The sequence below is a fragment of the Sciurus carolinensis genome, chromosome 12 (genome assembly GCF_902686445.1).
Source record: "Sciurus carolinensis chromosome 12, mSciCar1.2, whole genome shotgun sequence".
Taxonomy (NCBI): Eukaryota; Metazoa; Chordata; class Mammalia; order Rodentia; family Sciuridae; genus Sciurus; species Sciurus carolinensis.
In genome coordinates, this window is record NC_062224.1 from 21,452,981 (window position 1) to 21,469,792 (window position 16,812).

At 32.6% G+C, this 16,812-nt stretch overlaps 1 protein-coding gene across 1 annotated transcript in view; it reads left to right on the plus strand.

Annotated features, from left to right (window-relative positions):
* Arhgap21 (Rho GTPase activating protein 21) overlaps positions 1-16,812 on the plus strand; it is a 135,032-nt gene that overhangs the window by 82,662 nt on the left and 35,558 nt on the right. The window contains 3 exon segments of the mRNA XM_047519838.1: positions 6,014-6,106; positions 7,728-7,806; positions 10,757-10,811. Of these exon segments, the coding sequence (XP_047375794.1) occupies positions 6,014-6,106; positions 7,728-7,806; positions 10,757-10,811 (227 nt within the window).

Below are 16,812 nucleotides of genomic sequence, written 5' to 3' on the forward strand. Positions count from 1 at the left end.
ACAAATTTCTGTGGTGTTATTTGTAATGTGTTGCTTTGCATCTTTTATTTTTTGTTTTTCTTAGTCTAAGAGTTTGTCTATTTTTATCTTTTCTGCTGAACTTTTGTGTTGTTTTTTAGGCCCTTGTTCATTTGTTTCTACTCTGATCTTTATTATTTTTTCCTTCTGTTAAATTTGAATTTGTTTCTTGCTTTTCTAGTTCCTTAACATGCAGTGATAGGATGTTTAAGGTATTTTACTTTTTTGATATAGATATTCATTGCTGTAAACTTCCCTTAGTACTGCTTTTGTTCTATTTTGGTTATGTTGTGTCTGAAACATGTTTTCAAAAACAAATATTGTGAAATATTTCAGGCAAAAAAAATATAGGGGAAAAAATGTAACTTTTGAATGCTCGATATTGATACTCTTCTTTGTCCTCTTAGCATTTTAGTACAAATTAAACATCCCCAAATTCAAAAATCCAAAGTCTGAAATCAGGTCATTACATGCTCAAAAAGTTTCAGATTTTGGATTTTCAAATTAGGGGTGCTCAAATATTTTAAAATCTGAAAAACTTTGAAATACAAAACTTTTTTAGTCCCAAGCATTTTAGGTAAGGTATATTCAACTTGTATCTCAATATTCCGACCTTCCTCCGTTTCCTTCCCCTTCCTCCTCCCTATCCTATATAAATGATGGCAAATATAGTTTAGGTATTTTATACTGTTCCTTCCCTGTTATCTTCTCCCAGAAGTAACCACTAGCATGAATTTGGCATTACTACTTCTGTTTGCTTTTTGCCTTAATGATTTGTAATTTCTAATGATAGCTCAATAAAATATTCAACATGGTAATCTATTCTCCCTCAAAGAAAAATGAAGTTTTAAAAAAAATCATTCAAACTTAACTTTGATATTTATTTCTACGTTGAAATTTCAGTCATTTTTTTATTTTTTGTTTTTTGCAGTGCTGGGTATATAACCCAGGGCCTTGGACATGCTAGGCAAGGACTTTACCATGGAGCTACACTCCCAGCCCTTACTGTTGTTAAAGTTTTCATCTGAAAAATAGATATTAATTTCTGTAAGCTATTAAATTTACTCTCTTTATATAATTGGCACCTGGTGCTTTTATATTTCTTTATGTAATGTATGTCTTTAGCTTTCCACCATTGTGGAGGGGCATTTTTTCAGATTTATCTGACTTTCATAAAATTCAGTGTCATTTCGTTAGCCTCTATTTGTGTAGTGAGCCTTTTTTAAAATTTAGAGATAGATTCTTTTTAAACAACAAAGAAATCAATGAAAAGAAAACTTTAAAAAATAACCGTCATTATATAAGCAGAGATTTGTTTCCATTAGAAAAAAATCTTCAGTAGTGTATTTGAGAACTCAGAAGAAGGAAAAAAGCTTAACTTCAGTGATAGTCATTATTTTTCATTGCTTTGCGTTTAGTTAAAATGTGGGATGATTTTCTTGTATAAAGTCTCCCCAGGGCTGGGGTTATGGCTCAGTTGGTAGAGTGCTTGCCTTGCAAGCACAAGGCCCTGGGTTCAAACCCCAACACCGCAAAAAAAAAAAAAAAAAAAAAAAGTCTCCCCATCCCCAATTTGTTTAGAAATGTTTCTCTTGTCCCCCAAACTATAGAATTCCCTTACTAGAATGATCTGTGTTTCTGTGGATTTTCCTTTCAGGGTACTCTTCATAATGGTTATACTTCAAATTTGTTGCTTTGTAATCTATTTGCTTTAGTCCGTTTGCTTTTTATACTTAAAACTTCAAATTTGCAAGTAACTTAAATGTTGCAAGTGATTTTTGACTTTAGCTTTCTCCAAAAAAGGGAGGTAATTAGAGATTTAAATCATTCTTGACCTACAAAGTTCTAGAGATGTAGACACCACTCTCTTTGAAAACAGATAAGTGGTTCATGTCAGAGATACTGGATTTGATTTTTTTAAAAAAATTATTGTTTTGGTGCAGTCTCTTTTACCTTTCTACTTTCTTTTCTTTTTTGTCTTTTTTTCCTTGGACTGTACTCCTCAACTTCCTTATGATAGTTGAATTTTATGGATATTCTTTCAAACAGTATTTTAATTACTTGCAGTGTGATGAGCTTTATGTCACCTTTTGAAGGTTTATAATTAGACTAGCATATTAATACATAATTTTATTAAATACCTATTTATACTAGGTAGTATATAAGCACTTAATGGAGTATCTCTTTTAATCCTTACAACATCTTTGCCAGGTAGGAATAATTTCTCATCATTTCCATTTTTCAGATCAGCGAATTGGGGCACATGTAAATAATTGTGTAAAGTCACTTGGAAGTAGAGTTTCCAGATAAAGAATGCCCAGTCAAATTTGAATTTCAGATTGATAACTATTAATTGTTAGTTCCAATATGTATCCAATAACTTCAAATCAGATAGCCCTACTTTGAAAAGAAATGGTAGAGTTGAGGTTTTAAACCATGTTATTGTGGTTATAGGGCCTAAAGTCTTAATTACTACTGCATTATACTGGACACTGACAGTAATATCTCACCTAGACATTCAGTGTTTGGATGACAGCTCCTCCCTATATATAATTAGTGTTTTTACTCATTTTCCCCAACTGATCTTATTAATATAATGTAGAATTATGTGCATTCTTCCTGATTTAATATATAATATTCAACTTCAGGTAAATTTACATGTGCTTTTTCAAAATGTTTCCTTATTTAGTTTCTCATCCTTGTAAGATCATTATCTTTTTACTATAAATACAGAAATATTTAATTACTTTATGCTAAAAAGACACATTTTCCTTTTCTTTTGATAAGGTCAAGGGAATGGCACTTGAATAAAATACTTAACTTGATTTGGAAGCACATTTTATGTTTCCATAAAATCAAGAAACTGGAGTATAGATGTGAAAATCAAAGAGGCTTTTACTAAGAATTGCCAGGGAAGCTATTGGGCTCTGTTAAATATTCATACAGGCAAGTGAAAAAGTAATTTTTCCTGTTTGGATTATCGTAATTCAGGATCAGGCTTTTAGTTTTGCATGTCTCAGAAATTTACTTGCAAAAACTAAAGACCCAGGAGCCAGGTGTGTTGGCACATGCCTAATCCTAGTGACTTGAGAGGCTAAGGCAGGAGGATGCCAAGTTCTAAGGCTATAACTAAGCAAGAAGACCCTGTCTCAAAATACTAAAAAAAGAACTGGGCATATGTCTCAGTGGTAAAGCACCTCTGGGTTCAATCCCCAGTATCAACACACCCCCACCTCAAACAAACAAAGACCCACGAGATTGAATGAGACATTTTGAATTTGATCATTTTTATCAAGTTCCAGCGGAATTGAAGATGACGTATGTTAAAGAGGACACTATTAATGTTACTAAGTCGTGTAACTCAAGACGTTAAGTCAAGTATGGAAATTGAAAAGAAGTATATTTCTTAATGAAATTGGTTTATATTTAAGGGATATTTGGGGACAATTTTCTCTTGTGTAGAGGAGTTAGGAATCTAGGTGGAATTAAGAAAATCCAGAAAAGAAAGTGAACAAAATCAAAAAGTGCAACTCTCAGCAGATGTAATGGTGCTTACAAAATAGGATTGGCCTCTCTTTTAATCTATTCCATCTTCATATGTTTTCAGGCATAGTGTATTGAGAGATTTATCAATGGCAAAGTATCTCTGACTTTACAACGGCAGTCATTGCAAAATTAGTATTTCCTTTATAGACATTAGCACACCAAATTATTTTGGACCACCTCTGTTCTGTGTAAGTGAACTTTTCTATCAGAATTTCCAGAAGTCACCCCATTGCTACCCAACCAACTTTTTGTTATTTTGTAGAATTCATTAATAGTCATTTACATTTTGTATATTTTAAATATAAGTATGATATAATCAACTTTGAGACACAGTGGACTAGAAGACAGCAGTAAAAACAAAACGAAAACAAAACAAGAAAAAACCACCTCCTTCCTTTGTTTTATAACTCTTTCCATCAAAGCAGTGTCTTGATAAAATAAATCTTATTGGACCCTCAAATCTCTAGCCAAGGAGATAGATGATTTCCTTCTGATGCCACCTGTTGCCACTTGATTGGAAGTCAGTGTTTACATTTTGAGTGACTTAAATTGAAAAGACTTTTTTCCTCTTAAATCATGGTCATGTGTCACAGAACAGCAATCTGAGAAGCGAAGTGCTTTGTTAGGTGATATTGTTGTGTGAGTTAAATAGTTTGTACTTAGATAAACCTAGATGGTGTAGCCTGCTATACTCCTAGGCTATATGATATAGCCACCATTATATATGTGGCCTATCATTTACCAAAACTCATGAAGCAACTCATGGAATGCCACATGTAAATTCAGACCTGGGTTCAAATTCCTACTTATCCTCTTGTAAATTACTTAGTCCTTTTTCTCCTCAGACAAATGGCAATTTTAGGATCATAATGCCCTTCTTGAAGGCTCATGTGAATTAAATAATACATTTATTCAGTAATTATTTATTGACTGCCTACTGTATACCGGGTGTTGTTGTAGATGCTTTGGATATCAGTGAGCATGCAAACTTCCTGCTAGTTTGTTAGTGGGAGTGACATACAACAAATCCGTAAGCAAATACAAATCTAATTTTAGGCAGTAAGTAAGAAGTTCTATGAAGAAAAATAAAGCCTGGCACACACAGAAAATTTATGGTGGCAAAGCAAGTGTTTGAACCCATGTCTACTGACTTCTGAAACATAAAAAATTTGTAGTTGAAGTTACTCATTGCTTTAGAGGGCTTCTTTCAAAGTAAATTAACTAAGTGTGTGAGAATAGGTACTGATAGATATTTCATCATTAAGAAACTTCTTCTGAGCTACCTTTGTGCATACACCATGATAAAATTCAGTTGTATATGCAATAGCTATGATTTCTTTATATTAACAATCATTTTCTGCTCAATGATGCTATTTAACAAGCAGTAGTATATTACTCTACACATGTATTACTCATTTTGTGGTTATATTCTTCTTTAAGTTTCCAGACTGTGTGTCTTCTACTTCAGTAGTTCTCAAACTTGAGTGTGCATCACAATCACCTCAGTGACTAATTCAGTAGATCTGGGGAGGGGTCCACAAGATTTGCATTTCTAACACATTCCCAGGTGATATTGATGCTGCTGGTCTGGGGACCACACTTTGAGAACTCTTATCTACCTTTTTGTCCTCCCACAGTAGATGACAGTATTTATCTCTTAGCCAAAGTGTCCTCTTATCTCTGAATCTTCCCTTGACTTCTATTTTACTGAAACTGTTTTTCTCAAATTTTAGTGTATATAAAGATCACCTGGGAAACTTGTTAACAAAGCAGATTTCTGTTTGGACTCCAGAACATTCATTTTTAGCAAACACTTTTGTTGTTAATGCAGATGATCCATGGATAACAGCTTGTGAAATTCTGACTGTACTACAGAGTTGATCATGTTTTCATTTCCATGACTGTGTTTTGTGTTTGTTTTTATACTATACTGATGTTTATATGTATGTCTTTCCTCTCCCAGTATCCTTAAGGGAAGAAATCTCTTGTGCATCATATCGTAATGCTTAGCACAATATAATAATTAAAAGCAGTAGCCTGGCACCTCCTGTATAATGAACTTTGCTACTTGTTAGCTGTGTGTCCTTGGAGAACTTAATCTCCCTTACCCTCAGTTTTCTCTTTCACGCAATGGTGGTTGTAAGACTTACTTGCTATGAAAAATAGCAGCTTAAAGGTATGTATAGTGTATAGTATGTATAGTATGTATAGTGTAGTAATTGACATACAAAATATACTTGGTAAATGCAAACCATCAAATGTTGTAGTTTTCATTGTGTTGTTAGAGTTAATGAAAACCCCTACATTGTGACTTTATCATCCAGATTCAAGGATATGCATTTATTACTTCCTCAGAAATCTCTGCTTGTCTGAATCTCATTTTATATTTTGGTATTTTGATAAAATATTGTGAAGTAAAACCATGCCCTGGGCCTTTTCTTTCCCATAGGAAAACAAAGAAACCGCTTGGAACCAATGGATACCATATTTGTTAAACAAGTTAAAGAAGGAGGACCTGCTTTTGAAGCTGGATTATGCACAGGTGCTGATAATCTGCTTTAAACAAAACCTTTTACTTTTTTTTTACTTCATTTCTTCCTTCTTCCACATTTTTGTGTTCCACATTTTTTTCCTTTTATTTTCTATGAGTTTGTTCCTTTTTCTTGATATCTGTTACTGTTTGAAACCTAGTTATGTTTCTTGATACCCTAATAAATGGGTTCAAACAAAAATAATAATATAAATTGATAAATTGTGAGCACTTTTAGTTAACCCACAGATAACAGGCTTGATGGCTCTTGTAAAGATCTGTTTTTCATACATCAAACTTTTACAAAGGATTACCAAATAGCAAACTGATGGAAGATATTTGTTTTGCATAATTGAAATAATCTCAGATCTCCAAGTTCTTGAAGTACCTAATCAGCCAGAGGTGAATTGATTAATTTTCAGCACAAAGAGCAGTTTAGGTTTCCAATGCAGTTGTAAGCCTCCCTTGATCTGTAGGTATCAGTGAATGTGATCTAATTAACTGAATCTAAAATATTTTGTTATTTTTGGTTTTAATAAACCAAATAGAGATGTCATAGATGAGTGAATACTTTAAAATAGTCTTTATTTTCTCTTGTTTAAAGACATGAAATAATTTAAAATGGGAATCAATGAAAAATGTAGTCTTGAATACAATGTATTTTGCTACAAATAGTGTCAATGCTAAGATTTATTAGGATACACTGTTAATGTATTACTTAGCTTAACTATCCTTTTCAGCATTCTTAAAGTAAGCCTAATTGTAATATAATTAAAATGTATGTTAATGTTCATATGGTATTTGATTATATAGAATGTAACAGTTACTATGATATTATCAGTGTCACAAGATTGAGAAGATGAAATGAGATCCTTGAGAAACACACAAAAAGTAAATTTTTTTCTGTATTCTATTTTCCTCTTTCCTTTCTCTCCTTAGTCCTTTGTCCCCTTTCCCTTTTTGTTCCTCTAAGTCTTTCTAAGTTATTCAGTCTTTTTCACCTTTAAAATGAAGAACAAGTCAAAAAACATGTGAATACCCATATTTAAGTTTTATAGTATAGACAAATCAATAAATCAAATATGTAGATCAGAAGAATACTAGCAGAAAATCAGTTGTACTAAAATTAGAGGACACTGATGAAATAAAAACCATCACTATCTTAAGACTGTTGAATAATGTTCTCTTCTAGATATGACAGCATAAACGGAGAGATAACCAGTAGTTCTACAACCCAGAAAATATCTGACAGGGATGTTAGTAGTATAACTAACTGAGTTACCTGGTGACTATACCTTCTGAATTTTCTAAATTCATCAGTGTCAAGAACTCTTACTTAGAACATGGCTATATTTCATAAGTAGATGAATATATTACAATTTAGATTCATTTGTGTAAAAGGTACTTTAAAAAAATATGAGCAAAGAAATATTAAAAATAAGGACATTTTCAGGGCTGGGGATGCAGCTCAGTGGTAGAGCACTTGCTTAGCATGTTCAAGGCCCCGAGTTCAGTCTCCAGCACTGGGGGGAAAGGGGGTTGGAAGGAGGAGAAGAAGAAGAAATATTTAAAAATGATTCTAAAGTGATTTTCTTTAGGACTTGCTCATATGTTGTTTTATTCCTCTTTGAAGGTGACCGAATTATAAAAGTCAATGGAGAAAGTGTTATTGGAAAGACCTATTCACAAGTAATTGCTCTAATTCAGAACAGGTAAGATTCTTGAAACATGATTTATTTTGGCCAAAGATGGGTTTTATAAACCAGTAGCAAGCGGATTTAATAGTCTCATATTCCTGTAAGGAATTGGGATGACACGGCAATATGGAACTTTCCTTTGTAGTGGATAATGTATTTGAAAGTTGTCAAGTATCACTTACCTAAGGGGATAGGTTAGTTGGTGGCTTTGCTTTGGCAAATTTGTCAGATTTGTGATTAAAATTCTTTAGACTCTGAGAGGCACACATTTTAGATTTACTGTAAGTTTCCCACTTTTTTTTTTGTTTTTGAAGCAGCAAATATATATAACTTGTTTGAAGTAACTGTAAATAAATGCATACTTAGTTTATTTTAAAATCTCTTACTAAGGAACATTACTTTTCATATGTTCCATTAAAATTAATGTATCTTGGGCTGGGGTTGTAGCTCAGTGGTAGAGTGCTTGGCTAGCACATGTGAGGCACTGGGTTTGATCCTCAACACTGCATAAAAATAAATAAATGAAATAGAGGTATTATGTCCATCTATAACTAAATTTTTTTTTAATTAATGTATCTTAATATCTTTTTGAATACTTTTCTTGGCTTAAATTTATTCATTTGTAAGACACAGCAAGACATTCCCTTTTAATCCATTTGCATATAATCTATAGCATGGTAGAATTTTGAGTTATAAAGGTAAATACATATTTATAGAACTGTCTGTGAGACCTCAAAGGTAATTGAGTTGTACTCTGTTTCTTTTACCCACAAAATTTTAAATTACAAATGAAGAAATGAAAAGCCAAAGAGGCCAAAATGCATTCTATCTATAACCACAAAATAAATAAATATTTAAAAACTTAAAAAAAAAAAAAAAAAAAAAAAAAGAATAGACCATGAATCTGGGTCCAATTTCCAGATCATCACTCTATTTTAAGAGATTCTTCCCAGATTCAAATACCATAACTTGGATATCTAATGTTTCCTGTCAGTTACACTTACCTGTCTACAAATCCATTGAAGTTTTTTTATTTTTTAAATATTTTTGTCAAGTTCCTCTAGATATGTCTAAAGGATTTCATGCTTTAGTCTAAATTATTTATGGTAATGCCCTAATAAATTGTCATTTTTTACAATTAAATGACATCATGATTAATTGATCTCAGGGTATTCTCTTTAATGTTTTAATATTTAATGAGATTCTTGGAGAAAACAGTTTTTTAAATCTTGCTACATTTAATGTTGGTGGTGAACTTAAGGCCTTTATGAGAGGCATTTTCTTTTCCTCATGATTGAGATCATTCATAAGTACAATATTTTGTCAGCCTATAATTTAAGGATTTTTTTTAGTATATTTGTTAATATCTCTTCTTTAAAAATACTATTTTCCCAACCATACTTAATTTTGTTTTCTTTAAAATCCATATAATCCCATTATTATTGGTGCAGATCTTTCAGAGTAATAACACGTTGGAATGACAGTCTTAATTTTTTTGCAATAAAAACAGTTTGAAGATTAAAGAAACACTTTTTTCATGATCTTATTTTCTTTTAAGAAGTTTTATTCCTTTGTCTACAGTTGGTAGCAAATGGATTATACTGCAAAAAGCCATTGAGATTCTGCAGTATATTAACGTAAAAATATATCCTTGCAGAAGAATTTTTTTAAACAGTAGTACGCATTTTCTACCAACTCTAAGTATTGAAATATAAGTACCTCCATATTTTACCAGTTAAATTTATTGGAACCTGTGGTTCTCATTGTTTTTACCATTCTCCCAGCATTTATGATCCTAAAAATAATGGTTCAAATCTATCCAAAAGAGGCACCAGTAAATTATTAGATTTTGCATTTTTTTTCCATTTTTTCCCCCCTTGATCTTTCAGTTGTATTGGGGGGAAATATGATTTTGTTAGATTAACTATTAAAGCACTTGGTAGAGATAGCACCACCGTCCTTGCTGTATCTAAATGTAATTCCAGATCATGGAATTTCATTTAATTTATCCCTTTGACTTTTATGGTACTGGGATCAAACCCAGAGTCTTGCCTGTGCAAGGCAAGCTCTCTGCCACTGAACTACACCTCCATCCTCCTTTCAGCCTTTTTAAACCTAGAGAAACTTCTCTGTCATATTTCAGGAATTTTATAGCACCAAAATAAGGTTTTAAAATTAAATCATGGGAATGAAAGCACATAGTTGAGATGATTATTGTTGTAGTTATTAAAAATGAATCATTTCAGTAGTTGCAGTGATGAACTGATTTACATTATCTCTGAAGCTAAGAGGAAATATTTAAAATCAGAATGTTTAGTATTGCTTAAAATGTTAGATTTGAGGGCCTAGGGAGTCAGTCTCTGCGGCGGAGCATATGCCTCACTTGCTCAAGGTTCTTGGTTCAGTTCACAGGACCACACATACACACAGATAGTTAAATGTGAAGTTCTCTGGTTATTTTATGTTAACAAGTGTTAACTTGATAACAGACAATCTGATAAAAATCTCAATTTTTTTGTGACTTGAATAAATAATAGCTAATAAGTAACACTATATTTCTAAATTTGAAGTACATTTTAAAGAAGACCCGAATGAGTAGTACAGGCATATGGCAATGTGCCCTTTTTTGTATATTTTTATTTATTTTTAAAAATATTTTTAGTTGTAGATGGACACAGTAATTCATTTATATGTGGTGCTGAGGATCCAACCCAGTGCCTCACACACGCTACGCAAGCGCTCTACCACTGAGCCACAACCCCAGCCCTTGAATGTTATTTTACCTAAACAAAAATGACCTATTTTTTTCCTAATGATATGGTTTGGGAAAGTAAAGATTAAAAAAATAACAAAATTAAACTCTGAAACAATTTAAAAAATATTTCTGAGTTAATTCTTTTCCTTTAAGTCTTTTGTATACATTTCTATTTCCCGTGAAATACTATTTGTGTATATTCAATTTCAGTGATACAACATTGGAACTTAGTGTTATGCCAAAAGATGAAGATATTCTCCAAGTGGTAAGTTTTTATTAATTCAAGTATGAATTCTTTTATAGTCAGAAATATTAATAAGATAGTTTTGAGGGCTGGGGATATAGCTCAATTGATAGAGTGCCTTCCTTGCAAGCATAAGGTCCTGGGTTCAATCCTCAACATACCAAAAAAAAAAAAAAAAAGTTTTGAGAAGGTAAATTACATTAAAAAAAAAAATTATAGGGGAAAAAAAATCCTCCAGTTCATTTAGCAGAGTGTGGGTATTTCTCTACATTTTGTGAAAAACAAAAATACTTGTTAATTATTTGCAATTAAGTGAAATGAGAATTGAGTTATATTGATTTCATAGTGCACTCTCAATATTATCCTTTAGGGTCAGAGCCAGTGTTACATCTTGGTCATGCTTTGAACAAATGCCAGATATCAGAGTGTAAGTGCATATTCCTAGGAATTAGAACCTTTTTTAAAAAACATAAAAGCAGAGAGATTTTATGAAAGAAATTTCCTAATGTTTTAATAACTATTACTGTTTAAAATTACCAAGCAAAAAAAATTAAAAAATTAAAAAAAAAATTATCAAGCAGTTTTATTAACAGTATCAATTCATTCCATTAAAAGTATTGGCCACAATGAATGGGATGTACAACTTAAAGTGAAAATATCTGTGCTAGAGGAAATGAAATTATGTAGGTGAAAACTTGAGCAAATTAAGTCAAACATGTTTTTCTGATTTTTACAAAAGGAAGAAATTTAATGGAATACTTAATTCCTTTATTTAGCTTCAATATTTCTGAAAGTAAAATTAGTAAGATGATAAAAATATAAATTTTATGCAAAAAATAATATTCTTCTTTAATTCACTTTGTAGTTCAGTAGAACAAAGTACACTGAGGAAAGCCCTTTAAGTAACATACTGACCACCAACACATCTAGGAAATGGGAATGGACACTGAAGTATTTTTTAAAATTGTTTTTTATGAATAATTGAGTTTTTTCTTATTATAACTAAATTAAAGAATAAATATATCAAAATATATTCTATGCTCATGTTTAACTAAAAAGAACAAATAAAACAAAAAGAAAAACAGGGAACTTAGTTTGAACTTAGCTCAATTAAGTCCCAAATAATTTTCTGTAAAAGTTTAAAAAAGGGACTAAAATGGAACCCTGCTTTATTCATATTATTCACTGATGTATAAAATATAACTAACTGAAATCTATGGAGATCAACCCAGTGTTTTCAAGGGGTGTTGATTTTACATAGAAATAGATTTTACTTATTACTGATAATAACAGATTACCTTTCTGAAGTTCACAGTTCCGTGGGATTAAGGAGGCTCAAGAAGGAAGGTGCATGGGACTGCGGTGGTAGCTCAGTGGTAGAGTGCTTGGCTAGTGTGTGTGAGGCACTGGGTTTGATCCTCAGCACCACATACAAAAATAAAATAGAGGTACAACTACAACTAAAAAAAAAAAAAAAAAAAAAAAAAAATAGAAGGAAGGTGTAGCTCTCCTCAGCAATTTTCTTAGGCACATAGAGAGATAGTTACAGATTTCCTACCCTGATATTCCAGTATGGTGTTAGAGCAGCAACCATAGCCATTGAAGCCAATGGTTGTGAGTCATTAGACTAGAAATAGGATGTTCCTCTAATTGTCTTCTGTACAGAGTACTAGGAGGTGATATATTAATGTAGTGAAAGCTATACCTTGATCCTCCTTGAAATCTGGAAACTTAAAGACAGACTTCACTTCTCAAACCAAACTGTTTTCTGATCTTTAGTACACTCTTTCCTTGCCAAGGTAAAAGCATTGTTTGGATGTCTTTTAGAAAGAAGAACTGTTTCTAGAATGAATGGCATTGCTCTGAATTTTAAGGAAGGAATTAAATGTAGAATTCCAACATAACCCAATGTGTGGTAGACAAAAAATTGCAAACCACTTGATGCAGTGAAAAGAATTTTCTTGTGATATGATCAGTAGAAATTAAGTTAGTCTGTCTTGCTCTATTTTATTTATAGTAAGTAAACTTAAAATAAAGGTAAAATGCAATGTGTTACAAACATAGGGGAAAGTAGTAGCTGACATCAGCATACAGATCTTCAAGACTCATTGGTAAAATATTTTCGTATACTGTAACATAAAATTCACTTTTAAAACATGTTATTTGAATTATGTAATCATAAAAAGTATAAAAGCACATGCCCTTAATAAAATAACAGAAAACCTTAAAAAGTTCTTTTTGTTGTTTTTCCCCCGCCTGGTGGTACTGGGGATTGAAATCAGGGCCTTGCATATACTAGGTAAGCTACCACAGAGCTATGTTCCCAGTGCAGAAAAATCTCAAACACTAAGCCACATTCCTAGCCCTTTTTTGTATTTTATTTAGAAACAGGGTCTCACTAAGTTGCTTAGGGCCTTGCTAAATTGCTGAGGCTGGCTTAGAATCCTCCAGCCTCCAGCCTCAGCCTCCCAAACCACTGGGATTACAAGCATGTGCCACTATGCTTGGCCCAGAAAAGTCTGTTTTTAAACCTTGCCTTAATTCACATTTTAATCCACTGTAATTCATTAGGAGTATATATGTATATAATCAATACATAACATAAATTGCTCTACAAAGGACATTAGGCTATGGCAACTTCTTTTCTGCATAAACCTTTTTTCACCAGAATAAGTGTCAATATTTAGAGCTGTTATGTAACAGAGTCTGGGATTTAAAAACCATATGTAGAAGTACTGTGTCTCTAACCCAGATTCTTGAGCTAAAATATTTTATCAGGAGTACTTAAGTATGCTGATCTTAAATTTGATACTCAAAAGATGTGCTTTAAAATATGTTGTCTATCTCTGTGAGATTAAATATTCATTGTAAAGGGAAAAAAAGGTAACACAAATATTTTTATAGCCACTGTAAAAATCATTCATCCATGGAAAAGTCCATAGTAGTTTATATATGCTTGCTTGCAATAGCAGGGTTGGGTTGTACGTGGTATTTGTTTCCTGAAATGATGTATGAACCAAATTATTATCTTTGAGAGATGGCATAGAAAAACCTATATACTTTCTAGATTAACAGGGTGAATAGCATTTCTTGTTTCATTTAAAAAAAAAAAAAAGGTTTTATTTCGCTATCAAATGTTGTCTGTGCATGAATGAAATAGCCACTACCCTTCAAGTAACCTAAGGAATGGGGTTGTCGTAGTCCAGGCTGCTATAACAGAATACCTTTGACTGGGTGGGTGGCTTATAAACAACAGGTATTTATTTTTCACAGTTTTTGAGGCTGGGAAGTTCAGGATCAAAGCTCAAATTGATTTGGTGTCTAGTAAGGGTATGTTTCCTTAGGGATGGTATCTTTACTTGGTGGTAGGTAAGGCCAAGGCAGCTGTGTGGGGCCTGTTTCAAAAGAGCATATATCCCATGCACGAGGACTCCATCCTCATCACCTCCCAAAGGCCTCATCTCCTAACACTTGTAACTCAGGTGATAAGCTTTCAAAATATGAATTTGAGGCCACACAGACAGCAAATCCTTTCTTGAATGGCCAGTGAAGGTTTGACCAGAAGTCCAATGCACTATCTATTGCATCATAAGAGACCATTAGCAAATCCTTCCTTAAATGAAATAGTGATAGAACTAGATTTGGGCATTTTTCTTGGTGTACAACACAAGATATTTTGTTAAGTGTTTGACTCAGTGGACTCAAATTTAAAATTTAAATTTTATTATCAGTTAACTCTGGAGATTCTTGGATACGTTTGTTGTTTGGCCAGAGCATTTCTAGCTTGCTCTGTGCTGTTCTTTGTTAACCATGGAACTGTTAAACAACCTGTGTAACAGAATAAGGAAGAAGGCATTGGTACTAGAATTTGGACTCAGGTGAGTGTAAGACTGAATCCTGTTCTGAACAACAGTGTTGTGCTGCCATTAAGTACAGATTGGTTTCTGGGTGGGGATGGGGGGTTTACCTTCAGTCATCTTCCTAGTTAGTGTCAGAGCTGTCATTCTAACTCAACATCTCTGGGCTACATCCAGGGCTCTCTTTGTCCCTCCCCACCTGTGCCATCCCTTTCTCCCATACCTCACTGTAGCATGGCCAGCTCGTATTTTAGTATACCAATAGTCAGGTGATTTTTCTTGCTTTTTTCCATAGGTAATGACATTAAATTAATAAATTAACTTGTTAAAGATGAACTGTAGCCAAGAATTTTAATCACATCAGCTTCTTTGTTTTCTAGGACATTTTATTTTGCTGGGTTTTTGTTGTTATTTATTTGTTTACCATTTAATGGTATCATAGATATGATAATAGTGATTTTGATGTGACTCTTAAAAACTGAACTGAAAAAATTATTTTAGGATTATTTAGTTACTGTTTAGCATGGTACCTATACTTAAGACCCAGACTATTAATATTAAGTTTATTTAACATGCTCTTTACAATTCTAATTCCAAATGAGGAATTCTGTGGGTCATCTTTATTTATTTCTCTTTCACCTTTTCAGTTTTGTTTTGTTTCGGAACTTTTTGGATGCAATAAGCACAATAAAGTCACTACTACTCTGTTTTCATTAGGGATGATTTTAATTTTAAAATGTAATCTATAAAATCTAAGATGTAAAACTTAAGTGCAAGGCTAAAAGAAGTCTAAGAAAGGATGTAGAGTGGCATAAGAAAGGGGCTAAATGACAAGAATTGGCTTTTTTTTTTTTTTAAACCATATTCTAGTTTGGGAAAACTTGAGTGTTAATCTATATCTCTTAAACACCTGTACATGTTGTAAAATATCCATTTGGGCTTAAAAAAAAAAAAAAAAAAAAAAAAAAAAAAAAAAAAAACCAAAGGGGCTGGGGATATAGCTCAGTTGGTAGAGTGCTTGTCTTGCATGTACAAGACCCTGGGTCAATCCCCCACACCACACACACACACACAAAAATTGTTCATAGCTGAATATGCAATTCTTAATGACATTGGTTCATCATACCATTTCAAACAACTTAGTAATATAGTGTGGTTTTGACATCATTATATAAAAATATAACTAATTTGGGGCTAGGGTCATAGCTCAGTGCTTGCCTAGCACATGTGAGGCACTGGGTTTGATTCTCAGCACCACTTTAAAAAAATAATAAAGGTATTTTGTCCATGTACAACTAAAAAAATGTTTTTTTAAAAAATGAATATAATTATTTTGTTTAAATAATATTTCATGCCATTTAATTGGCTTTTTTTAGCTAAAACATTGATGACCATGATGACTCAATGAAAGATTGGTACCTTGTTAGCAAGGACACAAGAGAACATCTATTCCCAGAATATAAAACCATTTGCATTTAATATTCACCTCAAAGAGCTGCGTACTATATTCTATTCCAGATGACCCACCCAGTATTTGTCCAAGCCCCTATGAATGCTTTCTTCCTAGAAGGAGTCTAAAGCATTCCTTAGCAGGCCAGTGGTTTTCTAGGAGAACACGTAGAGGTATCATGCAGAAAGGATTCCTTAAGATGCTTATTGTCTATGCCTAATTTACTTCTCTAATATTACTTAGGAACTAATTTGTGTCTTATACCATACCTCTCAGAATAGCCATACATGTTCCAGAATTATTCTCAGGTGTGTTCATAACCTGCCAGTCACCATATACCAGTATAACATATACTAATCCAGAATGATCTGAGAGGCACTGTTATTTTCCCATGGATGGTAATTTGGAATAGTATTGTTCCCACATTTTATTAAAATGAGGAGTCTTTAAATAAGAAAGTAAATAAACAAGCTTTTTGGTGTTCACCCAGTGAGACTCTGTGAGGAAATTCAGCAGTGTTCTTGAATGAATTCATATTATCTCAACTGTATTTGCTCATATTAGATAATAGTTCAGTATATGTGAGATATTCTGTTTAATCAATTTATTGTTATTGTTTGGTCCATGTGTATAAATTTAAGGACCCCTTGTTATATCTTTACTCAGAAGTTGGAATCTGTGACTATAGGTAGGCTTCTTAGCATTTAGACTTGCT